The sequence below is a fragment of the Muntiacus reevesi genome, chromosome 4 (assembly GCF_963930625.1).
Source record: "Muntiacus reevesi chromosome 4, mMunRee1.1, whole genome shotgun sequence".
NCBI lineage: Eukaryota > Metazoa > Chordata > Mammalia > Artiodactyla > Cervidae > Muntiacus > Muntiacus reevesi.
The window spans coordinates 166,223,474-166,246,102 of record NC_089252.1 but is presented as its reverse complement, the minus strand read 5'-3'; the positions used below and the strand labels follow the sequence as shown (position 1 = coordinate 166,246,102).

General features: G+C 36.8%; 1 protein-coding gene, 1 non-coding gene and 1 pseudogene across 2 annotated transcripts in view; 2 read left to right on the top strand and 1 right to left on the bottom strand.

Moving 5' to 3' along the window:
• Positions 1–3,775: 3,775 nt before the first annotated feature.
• Positions 3,776–22,629, bottom strand: part of TAFA2 (TAFA chemokine like family member 2) — a 522,785-nt gene continuing 503,931 nt past the window's right edge. Inside the window, exon 5 of the mRNA XM_065932190.1 lies at positions 3,776–3,830. Coding sequence (XP_065788262.1) covers positions 3,819–3,830 — 12 coding nt within the window. The 3' untranslated portion in view covers positions 3,776–3,818. The remainder of the gene's footprint in view (positions 3,831–22,629) is intronic.
• On the top strand, positions 6,191–22,145 carry LOC136166382 (sentrin-specific protease 8-like; annotated as a pseudogene).
• TRNAC-ACA (transfer RNA cysteine (anticodon ACA)) lies at positions 8,686–8,757 on the top strand. Its single transcript has one exon. It is a non-coding gene; the product is annotated as a tRNA-Cys (tRNA).

Genomic DNA, 22,629 nt, shown 5'->3' with positions numbered 1-22,629 from the left:
CCCTGGTTGGGAAGATCCCCTGGTGAGACCTGGGTTCTACCCCTGGTTGGGAAGATCCCCTGGATAAGGGAACAGCTACCTGCTCCAGTATTCTGGCCTGGAGAATTCCATGGACAGAGGAGCCTGGCAGGCTACAATCTGTGGGTCGCAAAGAATCGGACATGACTGAGCGACTTTCACATATGATCGTGAATTGAGAAAATGATCAAAACGTTTAAAAGATCATGACCCAGTTAATGTCCTACTTGATCACTGTGATACTAACCATTGTGTACTATTAAAAGTCACAGTCCAATTATATAGCCTTGTATATACAGGTCTTGCTAAGAAAAATGAAGAACAGTAACAAACTCCTTTTTTATTTCAACCATAGATACAGAATCTCAGACCTCTTCCTACCCAGTAATGCCAACTGCTAATCTGAAATCTTATATGGTACTGTTTGATGTTAAAACTGAAGGTTCCCATTGTGTTAATGTAATAAGAATGTATAAAAATAAAATAGCTCTATAGGATGTCATTCTATAAATAGAGAACTTCAAAAAAGTCATCACAAATCAAACACCTGTTGACCCATACTCTGTATTATGACTTACTGGAGTAGATATTTACCAAAGTAATTGAAAAGAATAGGATCATACATCACATACTATTGCTGTTTAGTCTCTAAATCATGTCTTACACTGTTGTGACCCCATAGACTGTAGCCCTCCAGGCGCCTCTGTCCCTGGGATTTCCCAGGCAAGAATTCCGGAGTGGGTTGCCATTTCCTTCTCCAGGGGATCGGCCCAACCCAGGGGTTGAACTCACATCTCCTGCATTGGCAGGTGGGTTCTTTAACACTGAACTACCAGGGAAACCCCAGGCACAAAAATAAACATGCTCAAAGTGTATGTGGAACAAGTGAAGTCTGAAAAGTTCTGTATTTGAGAGGATAGTATTGTACCACTGTCAATTTCTTGGTTGTGTAAGATGTTATCACTAGGGAATGGAGGGGGAAGGGTACACAGAGGCTTCTGAACTATTTTCATAACTTTTTATAAAAAATCTAACTTCAAAAGCAAAGCTATTTAAAGTAATGTAAAAGGCTAAATAAATCATAGCCATATTTGTTTTAATTAACACTCCCATATATGGTTGACCTTTGAACAATGCTAGGGTTAGGGGAGCTAACCCTTCTTGCAGCTGAAAATCTACATATAACTTAGAATCCATCCTCCCTGTTTGTGGTTCCTCCATATCCATGATTTCACCTCCCTGGAATTAACCTCAGATGGTGTAGTGCCGAAGTATTTACTGTTGGAAACAAACCATGTGTAGGTGGACCGAGGCAGTTAAAACCTGTGTTTTCAAGGGTCAACTGTATAATGAATTTCAAAGGATAAACAGTATATTCTTTTAGACAATTTTTTAATAGAATGAGTTTTGTATATGGATAGCAAAAATTTTCCAGTTGTGCTCATAGTCAAGATGTGAGCAAGTGGCACAAGTGTAAATACATCTACTTCAATTGTTTCTTAGCAAAGAAGCAACCCAAATATTGGAACCTTGTGTAAATGGCAGGATTTGACATGGATTTTTATAAAACAATTAAAGAATATATGTCAGCTTTCCCATAAAATCAGAGGTTTTCCTGGATAGTAACTGAAGTGCTTTTAAAATAAAACACTGAAAAACAGATTTTCTGAAAATAACTCAGGAAAGAGAGTCCATTTTTATATTCCAATTTTATTCACCTTTTCTGAAGAGTCACAACATTACTGGGGATAATCTAGTTAGTATGTTTGAAATTCCATTTATTTTTTCTATTGATATGCATGTATTACACTTGAATATAATACAGAATTTCCAGTGTTGTTTTAAAGGACATAGTTTTAAAAACAGAGGCATGATCTATAATTTCAAACCTAGGACAAATTCATAATTTCCAAAATAATATAATTTTCCACTTTGTTCCAAAGAAATTAATATTATCACTGATGCAGAAACTCCAGCACAACTATTACTCCTTTCTTTACAAGTTCAGACAGTCTTGAACCATTGCAAAATTCACTCAGAACCATCTAATTGTATGCACAATGAAAATGGAAGAAGAAAGTCATTCCATGGATTTATGGGCCAGTATACTTTAGTTCAATATCAAAAGTATACTTTACAAATTTCATGTTTAACAAATTTTACAGTGTTAGTCATTCTGCTGACAAAAGATTCTGGGTAATATATTGGTCTTGGAAGATTGCTACCAATTTACCCTGGAGAGCTTTGGTCTGTATGTTAGCCTCCATCATGGAAATCAACGTATACATAATTGGCCATGTGAGTGAGTTTTAAAATCACAGAAGATACCCACACTCTCTAACATAATAGAATGTCTAATAGGACAATTTCTGAAGTATCTTCCTATTAATCTAAGATGAGTAAAACACAGAAATCTCTCCCTTTACGATCCTTCAAACTGTACATTTACACAATATTATTACAGAATGGCTATGCAATTTCCATTCTTCTTTCCCTCCACATCACAAATGAAGCAAAATAAAAGTAGTATAAAATTATACATTCTGTGAATAACTTAGAAAAAAAAGTTCATACGTGTTTAAGGCCTTGAAATATTTGTAAGATTTTCCTTTGGAACTGAAAACCACAGATGTTAAAAGGACTACAAAAATGTGGACAAAAACTGACCTAAGAAATTGTTCAAATGGGAAAACTATAAGCAAATATTTATAAATTTGAGGCCAAGGAAATGAACAATTTATTCTACCAACAGACTGAATAAACAAATAGGCATTCAAACAGTCCTTGGGATCGAGCAAGAAACAGTCTTTTCAAAATGAGATAGAAAGGACAGTTTAAAAAAATATTAGAAGAAATCAAAGCGAATAACTTTCAAGCTAAGAAATCAAAACCCACATGCATCCCTGGCAATTTTTTGAAACTGAAGGTTACTTAAATACTTGACTGCTCACTGCTGATTTCTGTGAAGGGAAAAAGTAAAGATAGAAATAAAAGAAAAAGTTCACTTAAAAAAAAAAAAATCTCTGAAAGGGAATGTACTCTAGAGGTACCAAATAGGGGTATATAATGAAAATGGTAATTCAGTTCTAACTACTACCTATTTAATGGACAGGGAGCTGCAGTATTGTCTTAGCCTTGGGGAAGCATGTCAGCTTGTCTATACATTCTTATATGATTGATGTATTCAGATAACTATAACTTGCCAACAATAATTATTATCAATGGATATATATTTCCATTCCTTTAACAAAAGCAACTTTAAGATGTTAAAACATGTAGGCTTTCAGAGCTCCAAGGTTAGGATACAAATTAAATTGTCTCAGTCTACACCATGCCAGAGGAGAAGTTTGCAAAGGAGACATCACTGAAGCCTAGCCAGTGAACACAGGACCGAGGAACAGGTCCATGACAGAAGGCCAGTGCGCTCGAGAGATTTTCAGAAACAAGAAAGGCAGTCACATTTGGGGCCAAGAGCCCAAAGGGTAGGTGTCTCTGATACCATCCAGAAATGCCAACTCTTCAGATAGCAACTTCAAGTTCTTTTTTTAAGTACAATTATACAAGTTGAACACAGTTCAGATCTGATGAAATCTTCATGATACTGAAGTTCATGTAGGACTTCTAAAAAGTCTTGATTCCAAGAAGCTGGTTATGAGCCATGAAATCCCCCAGATGTAATAGACTCCAGAATGCCACTTCAGAGCTGTATAAAATTTTTCCTTCAAGATCACCTCATGAATTATGTTTGTATGCATATGTTCAATGTAATCAGCCTTGAGGATCACTTGATTTCACCTTGGTTAATGGGTTACCTACAAAGAAAAAGAAAGTAGAATCATTTTCATAACAGCTATCATCTTAAAACTCTACACAATTAAGTATTAGAAATGAATAGTAAAAACTCAAAAGTGCTGGTATTTGCTATATTAAATAAATTACTGACTTTTAAAGGACTACCATAGTTAGGTATTTATAGCTTATTAAAATTATTTTCTCTATTATTTCATAATATTTTTGAGAGCCATTTGCAGTTGTCCAAGTGACTCCAGCAGTGGCCAGGAAGATCTCAACTGGAGAAGTTACCCCTTTTGGATCCAAAGGATGATTCTGGAATCCCTGATCTTTGCATAGACTTGGTGAACATAACCCAGAGATCATACACTTCATGCCAGGAGTCAGTGAAGGAAAGACTTGCTCTTAGGAAGCCTATCAGACCACATCTTCAAGAAAGCCCTTGGGATTTGGTTCCATAAAGCCCATTCTTGAAACAGTTGAAAAGTTGGATGCTTATTTGACTCAATTGCATTTCAGAAAATCAACTATTTATAATTCAAAACAAATTGGGAAGAAAAACAATTATAGCATAATCCTTTACCGAATTGTAATGGTCCCCAAAATTTCTCATGAGATTGGTTACAGCAGTATTATTAATGCTATTGCACATATTACTGAGGCAGAATCGTGGATTTTCACAGGTACTCAAGTCAAAAGAATGTTTATTTACAGGAAAAAAAGAAGAATAGCCAGAATACCTAATATGTACATAGACATCATTATATGCATGCAGAAGAAGTATGATACAAAGAGAGACAAAGATTTCTGCTGTGTCAATGAATTTCTAGTTATGCTCTGAATACCATGGTACTTAGGATTGCCTAATAGTTCTTTTCCTACAACAAAAAGTGAATTTCTAAAAATTATTGGGAATTTTATTTTTATTTCATTAAGTAACATAGTTACTTATCTTTTCAGGAAACATTTGCTAAAAGACAGGTTGTTGTTTTGTTTGCAGTTTGATCAACTATGAAAAATAGAAACATAAAGAAGCAAGATGTTGCCCTGCCATGGCTGGTTCCAAATTACAGTATAAAAGAAAGGTGCAAAATTCAAACATACATAATGCTGCAGGAGGCAGCAACCACGTTTGTGTCTCTTCGGTCAGTTTCACTCCCAAAGAAGGAGCTTCTGCCTGCAAATCTGTAGCTTCTTACTCCCATGCACAGAGAAGGACTGAACTGATGATGGGGGAATACAAACATAATGGGCCTGCTGGCCTCTAGAGATTCTGGGAGCAGGGGTGTCTTAGACAGGACAGAGATTTTATTATCAATTTGTCTGCCACTCAGTGGTTATTTTACACAAGTTCTGTGAAGGGCTCCCAGTCTGGGAGTCAGTGTAAGAAGAATATGGTGGGGGGCGGGAGCATTTATTTCTATGGTCATTAGGTGTCATAGGTTGCTAATGAAGATAGCTCATCATTGTGAAAAATACAGAAATTTTATTTTTATGATACACTGTCTTGACAAACATTGATTTAACACAGTCTTTGATTTCCAGTGGCTGAGAAAATTCACCTGCCTTTTCTGAAAATTCTCCTCTTGGTTGCAGGAAGAAATCACTGTGAAATGTAATATGGACACCAGTGTTTGAAATGACAGGAATAATGAAGAGCACAAATGATTTAGCCTCTGGAGAGATTCAGCACTGGCCACTCGAGAGACATGCTGCAAAAACTCCAGGAAGGTGAATAACACACCCTCTTGAACCACTACAAGCCCAAATTCTAAGTAACCTGTTGGTGGGTATGGCGGACACATTCTTACATCTTCATTCCAAGGTAAGCATTTTGTTCTGCTGGTTTATATAAAGCTGAGGAGTGATTCTCTCAACTATTTATGTATTTAAAGCTTTATTTTCACATAATTTTAATTTCAAATAATTTAAAAAGCAGCCACCAAATTGACAGTATAAAACCAAGGACTTATATATCTGAAATATCATTTTCTTCCATCTCAGTAGAGGAAACATAAGTATATACAAACACAACTGTACAATCCAGATCCTCATAAATATACATATTATGCTGTGAATTATATATATATACATTGACATTTCTATCAGCTAAAATAATTGCTAGAAAACTAAGCTTGACTCAAAGGAGTAATTGTCTAAATAAGCATGGATTGAAACAATGAAAGCTTTTCCTTTTCTCTAATTTTGCACAATGCTTCCTAGTTTTCTAGTGTTTTAATCCTAAAAAAACCCACATTTTATGAGATGAAGAGAAACTGGCAATTTATTTTAGGTATGATGTTTGTAAATGATGTGATTTTGATCAGAGGGCCACTGTGGTTGGGCATATGGTTGCTGGATTTAGGTCAGTGTGGCGATAATGACACTGGCTGTGTCAGCCAATATCTGGGCCCCACAGTTTCCCGTGTGTAGAATGGGGATAATCTTGTTAGCCTCACAGTGTTCCTGTGAGGATCAAGTGTATTTATGAAAACCTAGCTATCTCAACTATGAAGTACCATAAAAATAAAAGTTTTAGAGTTGGGATCAGTTTTTTTTTTTCTTTCAATACATAAACCTTTAATAAGAGAACCACTAAAAGTAGAATGGGAGGGTCCTACTAACAGACAAGTTAGAGGGCTGCATTTTAGGAATTCAGACAAAGGGTGCCATAATTTGCCCTTTTCAATGAAATGTAAATATGAACATATATCATCACCCTCCCTGAAAACCTCCAGATTTGTACCAAACAAAATGGCAAAGCCAAAGATTTTAAAACAGGCAGATGATTCTGAATACAGGTACATTATCACCAACTTTCATCATCTAATATGCAAGATCCAAGTAACATTTTAAAATAATTGTCTAAAATTTAATACAAGAAACTGCATTTATGGTTTTTATGCTTATTAAGTCCAAGTGACTCAGAGTTAAATTCTGACATGCTAATGGGGGAGAAACGATTTCCATTTTACCCTTTATAGATGATAAACTGAAACTTCATTTTTTTAAAATTGAAATTCCTTGATATGAAAGATCTCAGGCAATATTTATACAATCCAACATTTAAAAAAATTCTCTTTCACTTAAAAGTAAGTTTTTAGGACACCAAATGAAACACTGCCTCTTTTTTTTTTTTTTAGAACTTAAATATTATTCTCTGTTCACTCAAGCCCTATCTTTTGGAAGAGGCCAACTAGTAAAAGTTGTACCTTTTAAGGAAGCTTTTCAGCAAGTTTTCAGTGACTAAAAGCAGGAGGTTGCAAAAAAAAACCACTTTTACAGGATAGGGAATAGCATTTACTATCATGAATTCACTGTCTTCTCATTCTGAAGGCAATAGATATAAAATACTGCATGAGAGAAATGGTCCTACGATCATCACGGATATGCCTTGAGCTTCATACACTGTAATCACTCTCCGTAAATCTGCCTTTCCAAAGGCAGTATTCTACACAGCTGTTCTTTTTCATGCAACTTTTATTTGTGTGTGCTGCACACCAGCCAATTCGGTAAGTGGAACTGCTGGGCTGCTGAACATGTGCAATAATAATAATCATTAGTATTATTATTTATAGTTACAAGCACCAAGCTACCTTGGTAATGAGCCACCAGGATGAAGACGCTAATCCGGTAACATTCAATAAAAAGCACTATTTTTTTTTTTTTTAAGATGAGAGCATCCATTTATTTCTTCCAGTCAAACAAATCTACTATAAGGCTCTCTGATTTCTCAATAATTCATGCTAAAATCATGTCTTTTAAGTCTGCTCACCAATTTAAATTGAGAAACCAAAACCAGGTAAATGGCATATTTGAGATTAAGTGAAGTCAACTATTTCACACCTGTGTAAGCTCAGTTGCTCAGTCATGTCCGACTCTTCACCCATGGCCTGCAAGGGTCCTCTATCCACAGATTTTCCCAGGCAACGGTAAGGGAGTGGGTTGCCATTTCCTACTCCATGCTGTATTCATTTTGTATTTTGACCATTGGGTTAGATCCTCTGCCTATCTTCAAGGTAAAATAAATTTAAAAGGCTAAAAATGAAAAATATTCAAGAATCTATTCTGTCCCCAGATGTAAAAGACGCTCTGATTCTTCTATGCAGTTCTTAACATCGTTTATGCATGGAGTCTACAGTTCTTTTTACCCTGTTTAAGTCACGCTGACTAGGTTACCAATGGGAGACAGTACACTTTGGGGAGAGACATAGTGATGAGTGGTCTGAGCTCTGCAGACAGACTGCCTGAGTCCAGATCGCTGCCTTCCTTTCTCACACTGTGGGGTTGAAATAAATTATTTAAACCCCTGAGCCTTAGTCTCCCCATGTGAAATACAAAAATGGTATTATCAGCCCTCAAAAGTTTGCCGTTGTAATTAAATCAGATAATCTCAGCAAAGCGTCAGTCCAGGCAAATGCTTTTTAAATATTAACAGGTGGTAACAGTAGTAATTCCCAAATAACACTCAGAAGATGATACACAGGATATCTATGGCAGAGGACGTTACATCTTGTTTCTCTACAAATATTGATTTAATTAGTTAATTTTCTGCCTTCTAGTAACTGAATTTGCAATCATTCATTTCATATGCTGTTAATCAAAGTCATATGATGGGAGTTATCTATCAAGAAGGAAGCACTATTATTTTGGCTGCCTTTGGGAGAGACTGTCTTTTCAGACAAGGTGAGAGGGTATTTAATGGTCAAAAAGAGTATACTCTGAAGCCAGGCTGCGTAGGCTCAATGTTTCATTCTGCTGATAACGCAGCATGTGACCTCAAATGAAAGAGCTATAATATTAGTACCTACATTATAGGGTTGTATGAGCAGAGGAAAAATAAGCTAATCAGTCAAGTGCTTATATTCCAAGACTTCCCTGGTGGCTCAGACGGTAAAGCGTCTGCTTACAATGCAGGAGACCCAGGTTCAATCCCTGGGCGGGGAAGATCCCCTGGAGAAGGAAATGGCAGCCCACTCCAGTATTCCTGCCTGGGAAATCCCATGGACGGAGGAGCCTGGCAGGCTACAGTCTACGGGGTCACAAAGAGTAAGACATGACTGAGCGACTAACACAGAGAATTATATTCCAAGGTACATGATGAGCATTATGTAAGTGGTAACTGTTATTATTCAGATATGGATACATTACTAGGCAGCTGAATGCACTGAATTCTTAGTTTTGCTCTCAATTATTTCTGGGCATACGTTACTAGTCTTTATAGGCAATTCCATTATTGGTCTTTCTGATGAATCAGCTGCCATCAGATTCTGAATGCAGGAAAAATATTTAGGAAATTAGCACTGTACTTTAACCATCTAGGCTTAAAAATAAATGTTGTATAATTATGCCAAACAAAATGCAGATTTGTAAATTTCCTTATTCATTATGGTTCTTCTGATGTATTTGAATTCTATCCCACATCTCAGATATATTTTTTTTAATTTTAGATATTCACTTTGCCCATCTGCCTAAGTTTGTGAAATCAATGCCAAAACTCCACAATATATATGTGAATCTTATCATACTAGCTTCATTTACAAAATATTCTTATTTTTTCCTGGGTGGTCACAAAAATCTTGTTATGAGGAACTATATTCCTTTGCATGTAAAATAAGTCACATATATAAAATACTAAGGAAAATGAATTATGAATATTACAAGTCAATTTCATTTTTTTAAAAGTTAAATTTTCGCTAAAATACCTGACTTATACAAGAAACACTTATCTTTAGACAGATGGATATTCTTTAAACAAATGGAAGGCAAGGATTATGTGGCTATATTTCTGAAGGGAGGCAGTAGGTTGAAACAGTGCAAGTCCAATTTTTACAATAAAACAGCTTAATAGCATCATAGACAGGCACCATTTCAAATGAATGTTTTAATAAATAAATTTAACTTACTCGATATAGGTGAAAAGGAAGACTAGAATACCCTCATAATCCTAAATGCTGACTTTTTTAATTAATTTCTTTATTGAAGTATAAGTGACATACATTATATTAGTTTCATGTGTATAACATAAGGTAATCTACCATTTAAAATCTTTCTGAATCAGTAACTGGATTCTTAAAGCAATCCCATTTTTTTTAAACCACTAAATGCTGATTTGAATGAACTTTTCTTGCTTGGAATATAATTGCCGCTTCACTGCAAATGTATTTTTTTAATGCAGCTCTTACAAGTACATGAATTAAATTCTTGCTTCACTCTTTGTGTACTAAATGTGCAATTAAAACATCATTACTCTGCAGTAGCAGGCTTTCTCATTTAAGCAGGAGAAAAGCTGCCATTCAGTTGGTTGTAACTGTACATGAAGGCACTGTGCTTTCTTAAAGCATCTTATGCAATGAGGTATCATGAAATGAAAAGACTCCTATTGGTCTGAAGTAATCATTTAAGAGCAAGCTGACCAGACACTTTTAAGTATAGATGATGAAGTATGAGGCAATGGCTTACATGAATTACCATCATAAACATGCACGCCTATATAAAAAAGTAAGCCTCTATTTTGCTTTCATGGTGTTGGAGGTGATTCCGATAAGCCCTGAAACCCACTGCATTTTCAGATCATAGTTTAATTTTCCTTCCCAAGAATGGCTGGTGCTGTCGACTGGCCTCCACGTTTGGAGCACAAAAGCCAATCTGCTTAGCACTTCAGCTAGGGTCAACATTACTGTGAAATGACCTTGTTATCTGTTCTAGGCATTCTCAAAAAATTTAACAGCCTTGGGTGATTAGAAATACAGTCATTTCAAGCAACTATAGTTAATTGATTCTATGTAGGTGTACCACAGGTTGGGTCCCAGCATGGAAGCAGAAAATGGCATAGTCTTCCTAGACTTCTGGAAAAAAAGAAAACAGAGGTTCAGATTGACTGAGAAGAGGTGGCCTTGTACTGACAAGAGTTTATAACAGTGAGACTACCGTCTGGTTTTTAGAACTCTGAACAAGTCACTTAAAAAAAGCTTTGAATCTCCAGGGTTCATTCATACATGCCAAACAAGTTGGCTGGACTCAGTGAGTTTCTGATTCCCTTCTGTCCCCAAACTCATGACTTTTCTTAAGGACTAATTCAAAAGAGGATAGAACTTTATCCTGATTACTTAAATTCATGGGTGGATAGCCACCATGTAGACTTCATTTTTCTGAAAAGCCTATATTAGAATGCAGAACTAGTGAGCTTTTTTACCGCAAAGACAACATCTGTCAGTGGCTTTCAGCTTCCCGTGCTGTGCCAAGGAAGATCTCTACTAGAAATGAATCTTTGGGAACAGATGGACTTGCACCATTTCTTGGAAGTTTGAGAGATGTGCAGTGTGCCTGCCACGAACTCTTTCTTCTGTGTGAATCAGGAAACCAGATGACTGTCTGCATTGCCGTTTATGCCCATTCATCCACTCGGAGGCAGATCAGCTAACATTAACTGTTAGCCAAACAAAACATTCCCTGGTTTCTCCTTGGGTAGTCAATAAATTCCTTTGGGGCATTAAGAAAATTAAAAAATTTTCTTCTTCTCCTGGTCCTCCACCATACACATTCTTCCATTTACTCCTGGTGGAAAACGACGAAAAATACTTTTGAAAGACAACAGTATAATGGGATTACACTGTTCAAACTTTAAGGAAACATCATAAGTCCTTAAAATGGGAACACAGTTATTTTGAATGCTTTGAGGAAAGCTGATAGATTTTTAATAATATTTTTCTATATACTATTAATAGCAAAGTTTACTCATTTTCAGAGACAGTTGAGACTTTGAAAACAATTGGAAAGGCACTTTACCTGCTAAGTTTGGTTGGTTTATTTTTTTATACTCACCTCTCATTTATAAAGGAGTAATCTGAATTGATAGCTTTTATCCAATTTCTGTCATAAAGACTTACTTTAAAAGTTTATATCTGCTCAAGCATCACAGTCAAGAATTTCACCCTCACAGCATATGAAGGCTAACAGGAGGAAGCACTAAAAAACTATGCTTAAAAGGTGATTTTAAGATAAGTGGACTTTTGGAGAAAGGATTGAAACTTTGAAGAAATCTGAGTTAGTAGTGTAGGAATTACTAAGAGCAACATTTTCTCTTAGCTTCTGGTAGGTTGAGTTATAAATATAAGTGGCTCTTGGTAACAACTTTTCTTTGAGATACTTGTCTGCATAAAGAGTATGCCTCTGTCATTTTGAAAAGAACTTGGTGAAATTTGTGGAAGCATGAGGCTAGTACCATGCCTGAAGCAGCATATGCTCTTTTTCATCCCTATATTCTGCCATAAAATTAAGTTTAGAGATGACCACTCCATATGTGGTATATCTTTGGGAAAAAAATCATCCTCTAAGTTAAAAAAGCTAGAATTTATTTTCTGAAGGTCAGGGCAGCGATGTTTAATATGTTGGCGGTTTCTGCTTTTTTTCTATTACCCAGATATATTTCTCACTTTTAAAAAAATAGTCATAATCCAGTAGTCTCAAATTCCCAAAGTTGATTAAAATATGAATCTTTAAATCTGACCAGTTCTAATTACCTAGATGCTGGTATGACATAGCTTATTCAATCAAGGGGCAATTTAAACATACAAAGAATGAATCATTAGGTAAGAACACGATCTTCATTTGGCTTATGGAGATTAGGTAAAAATTTGATGGTTCCGTGCTTTTCATGCTAATTTACAGACTAATGGGCAGGTTGAACACTGACAGAGGGCCACTCACACACTCGGGGTTTTGATTCTGTTCTTGAGAGAACAATCTATTAGCTACAGGGTCTTTGTAGGTGAGAACATTCGGTTGACCAACAATGACATTGGCTATTTCTGGCCAGTTTGAGGACTTCCTATTAACAAAATGATGCCTCCCCTTCTTCCCTTTTTATGAAGGATAATTCAGAGCCTTCTTTACTGACCACTGAGGCAGTTCTGGAGTCATTTTGAATCTTCACTCCTTAATGAAACGTCTGTCCCTTCCTTAGAATGTCACCAATGCTAGGATTTGCCACACGAAAGCTCCAACATGGAGCCAGAACATTTTTGGATGTGGAAAAATAAAAAAACCGTCATCAAGCACAGCAGAAACATTCTTCTACTTCTCCATTCAAACTTGAAGAGTTTTACACGTTTGCCTAAGGAACAAACACATGTCAGGTACTCCACTGTTAAAAACATTATTACAGGTAGCAGACCTGGGCAAAGGGGAATATTTCAACAACCATAAGGGGACAGCAAGACAATAACTTCCTTTACCTCCATAAAAACACACCATGGGGACAGTTTTGCATCTTTCCTAGAGGATTATAAACTCTTAGAACATTCTTTTTATTTCAGAGAAACACATACCCATAAATAGGACCTAAAATAAACAGCTCTTACGAGAAACTGATAAAAGGATAGTAAGCATTTCTCGTGACTATTTTGGGAAGCATTCTGCACAAATGTAAGAAAGGAGTTCATTTACAATCAAGGAAGAAAGTATATAAAAATCAATAGACAACCATTTTAACATAAGAGGGTAAGAGAATTGTAGAAACATGATGTAACAATATTCAACTAGAATTCGCAGACTTAATATTTGCAATAGTAACCATTCATAGGTTGCCTGAACATCCACGTCTACAGTAATTTGTAATGTGCTGAAGCATGAACCTGAATCATACCTACTTTAATACTGATAAATGAGGCCATGTCATTTACCCAGTGGGTCTGGCCATCCATGGGCCATCCATTCAATTCTCAAGGCAGCTTTGTTCTCTATCATCAACTGTGTAACCCTCACTAACAGTCTGAATGGGATTCATGACATTTTTCAGTTGTAATTTATGACATTTTGTAGACAGGCTTTCAAAAGTTTTCTTTATAATCTCTCTTTCCCAAAGTACCCCCAAAATATAACACATGTACTACTTAATTTTCAAATATTTAAATATTTGACAGTATAACATGAATAATAATAAATCGGCTGAAGGAGTGGCTAGTCATCAGGATCAGATAACAGACAGCTTTGGTAAAAATGAATCAAAAGTAAAGTAAAACGTTTCCTACATAAAGTGAGAGTTCTGGGTAGTTAAAATTAATAGCAGAAAGAAGATTAATCATGTCATAATATAGAAAGATATTTTCTAATTTTGAAAAAAAAACAAAAAAACAAAACTTGGGTCTTTGTGTAACAAGAACAGATCTCTGAGTCTTTGTGCAACAAGAACAGATCCCTCTTTCCCATCATCACCTTGGCCTTTCTCTACCTAGCCAGAATATGTGAGATAAAAATGACTGTCTAAGGAAGAACGGAATTTTGGGTTCTAGTCGCATTTACTTGACTTTATCCAGATATATCAGGGCCAATGCAGCTCTGTAGTGGCCCAATGTCATGACTTGCCATGGTCACATGTGACTGAAGGCAAAGGGTGAAGTTGGAGAAAATCTAGAGGAGCTGCATATTTTTCAGAAAACGCAAGGGACAGATGAGAAATACACTAATTCATATTTCCAGGCCTCCATTTTCTTCACATTATTCAAAAACATGGAAAGACTTATAGGACTGTTCTTTAATTTCATTTCTCCCTGTTGAATATTTTTAACAATGATAGCATTTTCTCCAGATGTTTATATCTAATTAGTTTCTAGACCCTAGTCATCTTTTTGATCAGTTTCCCACTCTGTCTCATTGTTACCGTCTTAATCGAAGCCTTTGTTCTGGTTTGTGGGGTTGGAATAACCTCCTAATTTGTCTCCCTGAGTGGTCTGGTGCCTTGGAGCTTCTCTTCCTGTTTGCTGTCATTATCCAGAAAAGAAAAAGCTATAAAAATGTCCTATCATAGAAGGAAATCTAAATTCTTGCTGGTAACACAGACAGTCCTTTATGATAAGACCTCAACCCACCCAGCGTCTTCTCCCCTCTCCTCACTCTCTTCAGAGAGGCACAGACCCAACTCCAGTCACACCTAATGATTTAATCCTCCTAGGACTTGATATGCCCACTCCCCTATCTCCTTATCTTTGGATACATTTTACTTCTGCCTAAAATATTTTCCTTTCAAACCTCAGAACAAGTGTTACCACTTCGTAATTTATAAGCCTTTGTGCTTCATCCAGTCAACACTTCTTCTATACTTCTATTATAAGATATATCTTATTACATTATGATTCTTTGTTAACCTGTTTGTTTCTCTCACTTAACTATGATGTACTGAAAAAATATTAGCATATATTTTGCTTCCTCAATGCCAAGCAGTATTCATTCCAGGTACATAATTGATGCTTAATACTTATTAAATGAAAGGATGAAATGATGACTGGGTGGGTGGATGGATAAATGAAAAAATTAATGTATGAATATAAGGGAAAAGTGATAAGTAATTTCAGAAGGGAAACTAGAGGTACTATTTGGATTCTCTGGGAATAGTAAGTGGAATGATTAAGTGACCCAAAAGGTCAGTATCTCCATTAAAAAAAAAAAATTTAGGATTATTCCCATGATGTTGTGGTAACAGAACTTGAAGTTATAGATATGCATGGGTCTTGACATCAGCTTCACATTTGTACCTCAGATATTTAAATTTATTCTCATTTGGAGAAGGTCTGATTTTTAAAATGAAATTAATTCAGGAAAATAATAATGCAAGAAGATAATAGCAATCTTTGGTGCTTTAATTGGTTTTAGACTAACCACTTGGGATGTGGGAAATGTCCAAATAGATACATCAAGGTTCATTCTGGCATATTCATTACAGTTAATATTTCAGTTAAAAATTATCCTAATTAAAAAAAAATAACTCTCTTGAGTAATTTGCATACTTCTGCTTAACACTGTCAGGATATTTTCTCATGAAATACTATGTGGTGACAATTACCCTACACCTTGGTATTACATGTTCACTTGCATCAGGTATGGTGGTCCAAATGAAATATCAAATTCCCTATGATGTAACAAAGTAAACAGATACCATAATGAGTGTTTCCCTCCCAAAATAGTACTGTACATGCAATCTCTATCTCTCTCTACCATATGTGCTATAGACATACTAATTTAAATTATAGCTTCTATATTTAAGATGCCTGACCCGTTCAACCACCACTTTATTTTTTCAAATAGAGACTAGTATTTTTAAAGGCAAACAAGTTAATTTTTGCTTAGGAAAATGCAGCTGGCTGCATTTTCTGGTCTACACTCTAATGTCAAAGACAGTGAATCATTCTGCTCCTCAGGGAAGCCTGGAATCACCCTTCCTTTGCATTCATTCCTCAGGTCATAATTGCGGGCATCAGTAGACAGCTGAGGGCACATCCATTTTCTTTTGCAATCCTCATGATGATTATGTGAGATTTTTCAACTTTTACAATTTATTGTTAGTCTTTGTTACTAATGACTATTATCCCCAGTTTATAACTGAAGAAACTGAAGCTCAGATAACTTCAAAGTGAAACTTCTCAAAGAAGCATATAAGTGTGAGTGATACTCTGGGGGCTGTAATCCCTATTTGGGGGGCTTTAAAACTAGTGAAACAGGTCCTGCATACCTGGTTCTTCCATTCATTTGTTTGACTAATATTTACTGAGCACATAATAAGTGGCAGGCACTGTCCTATTTATGGGAAAAAAAAAAAAAAAACGAATCACTGCTCCTGTGAAACTGACAATCCAGAGAGCCAGACAAATGATAGACACCACCAGTAAAATTTTAAAGTACGCTAGGCCATGCCAAGAGAAAGTTAAGAGAAAGAGAAGGATTTTTGAGGCAGGGATATGCAAGTTCAATTAGATGGGGAAGGCTTGCTGAGAATGTGAAATTGTAGTAAACACCCAGAGATAAGAGAGCCAATCGAGCTGACGTCTGGAGGAAGGACATTTCAGGCAGAAGGAACAGCATGTGCAAATGTCCAGAGACAAGAACAGTAGGAGGGGCAGGGTGGTGGCAATGGAATAAGCAGTGAGGAGAGTGGTAGTAGATGAAGTCACAACGTCTGTTCATCTGTTCATTCATCTATTTCTCTGTTTATTCCACAAGTGTTGTTGCTCCGATGTTACTAGGATAAAAGTGGGCAATGCAGATACTATCCTCATTCTCATCGGGGCACAAAGAGAAATCACACTGATGTTATCAGAAACACACATGGCCCTGTATGCTCATCCCTCTAGAAGCCTCCCTCATTCCTGGAAGCTGGACCTGGAGAGAGCCTGAGTAAGACCACGATGACTCCTTTTCATAATGGACTCCTTTCCTACTCAAACATTTATTCTCATAACTTGGAGCACTACTATTCTTTCTGTTTAGACAATGAAGGCTTGCAGTGTTTTAAGGAAGAGGGAAGTGAGGGAGTGTGACCACACACTCAGGGCAAGCAACAGAAGCTTTTCCCAGCGAATGTTTTCCACTGACTGGTAGCAAAGAATTCCTGCGTAACGTGACTTACATCCACTTCTACTGCAGCTAAATTGAGACATCTCCTAGTATAGAAAACCAGTCTAGAAACAAGAAGGTCACTCATCCCTCCATTGTAGCATTTAGTTTTCCAGTCTACAAGGAAAGCTTTAAAGCCATGTTCCCTCCCCCTAACTATTCAGCTGTTCTTGAGCTATTGAAGTTAAAGAGAAATGTGAGTTCAGTCATGAGAAAAAGTACCATATCTCTGCTTGCAGAAGATTCTGAAAGAGATGGAAAAGCAGCTAAACTAATATCTGAAGTACAGGGGAAAGAATATCTTAGGTGCCACCCCATCCATGGCAAACGCATTTGAAATGTGTACTAGAGGGAAAGCCAAAAACTATTTGGTCCATTTAGGCTCTTCTACTCAAATATTTATTCTTATAACTTAAAGGGTAGATTGCCTGCATTTCAACCCAGCTCCACTGCTTATTAGCGCTGAAACTTTGGGTAACCTTTTCATTTCTGTCTCCTCATGTGTAAAATGAAGATAATAATCATGACTATCTCATGAGGTCTTTGTGAGGATTAAGTGAACTAATATGTATTAAATGCTTATAATACTTCTTGATAATAGTGAGAACTTAATGTTATTTTTACTAACTCTAGTAGAAAGGGAAGTAGCATGAAGCACTAATGTATGCAGAAAGCCACTTATGTGATTTCTTCATGAGGAATTAAACCTTTTATTAGGAAATATCCCTCCCTAACAGTAACTTTTGCCACAAATTCTTCTTTACTACTAGTATTACTGTATCACTTTTTGTTAGGTTAGTTTGCACATAGTGTATCTTTTCTATTAAAAAAAAATGTTCAGTTTTCCCTTATTTTTATAATTCAGAGGCACTATATGTAACAGGCACCCCTGTTAAATAACATATACTTATGTTTTGATTTTTTGATCCAGATTGACAATCGTTGTATTTGCCTTTTATTAATAATTGGGTCATTCAGGCCTGAGGGATTTGGTATAATTACTGACAAATATGAGTTAATAACTACCAAGTACTTGCTATTTATTTCACTTACTCTAGATTCCCTTTTCCTCTCTTCTTTGCCTTCTTTTGTACCCTAACACAGACAGTTATCTCCAAGACTTTAGTAACTCCCCAAACTGGACTAATCTCTCTTGCTCTTCACCACCACTTCTCCCCCCACTCCCCCACCTTTCTTGTGGACTTTTCAATGCCTCCAGGTATACCACCTTATATTTTGTCAAATTCTTCAATCTCCTTTTGGGGGCAAGAAAGAAGAAAGGGGTATCTTGACCATATTACTAAATATCCATTACTAAAAGTGAAAGTCAAGTTATGTGGGATCAGTTTTAATGATGAACTTGGTGTTGATTAGTCATCCAACAAATTAAGTAACAGTTAAGATTTACTTTGGTATTAACTTGCAACGTACCTCTGCATTATAGTCAAGTTTAAGCCAAGTCTTCTCTTCAAACTTACTTTCATCTAATGCTCAGAATAGAAATTAAGCTGCTTATACTTGGGGTGACTATATTTTCTAGTTTGCCTTGGTTAATCCTGATTTACACCTGTCATCCTGACTTCCTGTTGGGTCTACCCTGGAAATAAGGCCTCATATGGACCATAAATTCTACTCTCACCTACATAGAGTAATTACCCTTATTGTGGAAATTTGAACTTTAGTAAATAATTCCTGAATGTTGAAATCTTTAAGCTATGAATGAATGACTCTCTGATACAAGAATATCAGCCACTGAAATTCAGGCAAAAAGGGAACATACCTTGAAGCATAAAACATTTTTGAAACCCATTAAATCACATGAAATTGCTAATAAATTTTTAAAGCTGGCATTGAAGAAGGGTTCCTAGATATAGCTCTGTACAAAGTTCTTCAACCTTTCTATCATAAAGATGAGACATAGAGGTTGTAATGTGAAAAATTGACTATAATATTATTAGTTAGTATTGTAATCCAAGGTCATGAACTCTGAGAATAAAATTAAAGCTGTTACATAGACTATTACTTTTAAGATAAAATATTTGCTATAATAAAAAGGCAAATAGGTTTCTCACAAAACCTAGGTCTATTTCAAAACACACTCTTAAGTATAGGGTTCATTTACTGAATTTTGGGGATTATGTCTATTAGTTTATAAGCAAAATTTCTATTATGATGGAACTTTCCCAATTTTGCCCAAACTTAAAGGCAATCATTTGTGAACTTCAATTTCTCCCAATTAAAAATAATTTTTTTATATGTTTGACTCATATGAATGTTCATCTACTGATGATGATTATGAGGAAAATGATGAATTTAGGATTTTCAGAGAATTAGGCAAGGAGTAATTATAATGGTTAAGAACATCAACCAGGCATGGGGTTTATCCTGAGGTAGCTATTTGTCAACTGTGTAGCCCTGTTATTTCACTCTCAAAAACCTCTCAATTTTCCTCCCTACCAGTTCAGTTCAGTTACTCAGTCGTGTCCAACTCTTTGTGATCCCATGAACCACAGCACGCCAGGCCTCCATGTCCATCACCAAATCCCGTAGTTTACTCAAACTCACGTCCATTGAATCAGTGATGCCATCCAACCATCTCATCCTCTGTCATCCCCTTCTCCTCCCGCCCTCCTGCCCTCCTTTCTCAGCATCAGGGTCTTTTCCAATGAGTCAACTCTTCGCATGAGGTGGCCAAAGTATTGAAATTTCAGCTTCAGCATCAGTCCATCCAATGAACACCCAGGACTGATCTCCTTTAGGATGGACTGGTTGGATGTCCTTGCAGTCCAAGGGACTCTCAAGAGTCTTCTCCAACACGACAGCTCAAAAGCATCAATTCTTTGGCACTCAGCTTTCTTCACAGTCCAACTCTCACATCCATACCTGACCAATGGAAAAACCATAGCCTTGACTAGACGGACCTTTGCTGGCAAAGTAATGTCTCTGCTTTTTAATATGCTATCTAGGTCAGTCATAACTTTCCTTCCAAGGAGTAAGCATTTTTAAATTTCATGGCTGCAGTCACCATCTGCAGTGATTTTGGAGCCCAGAAAAATAAACTCAGCCACAGTTTCCACTGTTTCCCCGTCTATTTGCCATAGAGTGATGGGACCAGATGCCATGATCTTAGTTTTCTGAATGTTGAGCTTTAAGCCAACTTTTTCACTCTCCTCTTTTACGTTCATCAAGAAGCTCTTTAGTTCTGCTTCACTTTCTGCTATAAGTATGGTATCATCTGCATATCTGAGGTTATTGATATTTCTCCCGGCAATCTTGATTCCAGGTTGTGCTTCATCCATGCATTTCTCATGATGTACTCTGCATATAAGTTAAATAAGCGTGGTGACAGTATACAGCCTTGACATACTCCGTTTCCTATTTGGAACCAGTCTGTTGTCCCATGTCCAGTTCTAACTGTTGCTTCCTGACCTGCATACAGGTTTCTCAAGAAGCAGGTCAGGTGGTCTGGTATTCCCATCTCTTTCAAAATTTTCCACAGTTTGTGGTGATCCACACAGTCAAAGGTTTTGGCATAGTCAATAAAGTAGAAATAGATGTTTTTCTGGAACTCTCTTGCTTTTTCAATGATCCAATGGATATTGGCAATTTGATCTCTGGTTCCTCTGCCTTTTCCAAAACCAGCTTGAACATCTGGAAGTTCATGGTTCACATATTGTTGAAGCCTGGCTTGGAGAATTTTGAGTATTACTTTAGTAGTGTGTGATATGAATGCAATTGTGAAGTAATTTGAGCATCCTTTGGCATTGTGTTTCTTTGGGATTAGAAAGAAAACTGACCTTTTCCAGTCCTGTAGCCACTACTGCGTTTTCCAAATTTGCTGCCATATTGAGTGCAGCACTTTCACAGCATCATCTGTTAGGATTTGAAATAGCTCAACTGGAATTCCATCACCTCCACTAGCTTTTTCTTCCCTATACAAGGAAATAATCCCTATCTCATCCCTTCACTACTGTAAAGGTTAAATGCAATAATGACTGTAGTGAGAACACAATAAATCCTAACAAACATTTTGATTCAGTACTTGAAAATAAATTTTTTCAAAAACTTAAGTGTAGGCCTCATTTCATCGCTCTCAGGCAGCCCCGCCCGAACTTTTTTCCTTAACTTTACAGCAGAGGTGGGGACCTCTGTCTTAGAGGACTAGAGAGGAATGTCACAATTTTGGGGTAGAAGCCCCTGGATCTGAGACTTTAGCACTGCTTTTCCAGCCAGTACAGAGCTGCTTGGAGGCTGGTAGGGCTGATGAGCTCCAAAACAGCTTCTGGAATTTCTGAGCAGCCCTGGTCAGTACAAGAGGGACCCAGTAGTCTTGTGTTACATGGACAGTCGACTGTGGCATTTAGACATCTCACTACTGGATTCTGCAAGCTGGCTCAAAGTCCATGTTATTGGGTTAGCCTTTGAGTACTTTGCCAACAGTTAATTTCATGACTGCTCTGACCACGTCTGCTTCATCAGCCCCGAAGTCACTCAGTTCATCAAGTGCATGGGCAGCCCAGCAGAGATTGCCATGTTCCTTGAACCCTTGGACCTCCCCAATAAGAGAGTTATATTTTTAGCCATCAATGATAATTCCAACCAGACAGCTGGGGGAACCCACTGGAGCTTTTTGGTTTATCTTCGAGATAAAAATGGCCTTTTTCATTGATTCTTATGGTAATAGTAACTCATTCCATGCAAAGCAGGTAGCAGAGAAACTAGAGACTTTCTTAGGCAGAAAAGGAAACTGGCCTTTGTGGAAGAGAAAGCCCCTGCTCAACAATACAGGTATGACTATGGGATGTACATAAAATGTAACACATGAGGCCTTGTGTCAGAACTTCTTCAGACAACAGCCAGAATCACTACTGCAGCTACTTATTCCTACATACATCACAAAGAAGAGAGAAGAATGGAAAGATCTCATTGCCAAACTTGATAAAAATTAGCTGTTGAAATATATTTGACTTGAAGCCTCTTCCTTCTGTACTGGATAGCTGGATGTACTGGATGTACTGGATAGCTGCAGTCTCAGTGCCTGAGGGAAGATGCCTGGGAGAGGAATGCTTAGGATGCTTACTTTCTCCTGAAGGAATGCTGTCCTCTGCAATATCCTAATGGAAAGTGTCACTTTAACCCTAACTTCAGAGCAATATGTTCTGTAAAAATGTCTTCAAAATATGCACCAAAACTGATTAATTCCCTTTTGGGCTCCCTTATACACATTGGTTTATTCCAAAGAAAAAAGATTGATCTCTAAAACAAATTGAGAATATATGAAATCTAGAAGCACGAAGAAAATCATAGAGCAACCAAAACTTACCACACAGCCCACATATTTCAAGAGATCAGCTGGCTAGAAGCAGATCAAGACCTAACCTAATTCAAGATCGAAGTATTATCAGTTGCTCAGTTCTGTGATATCTCTTCCAT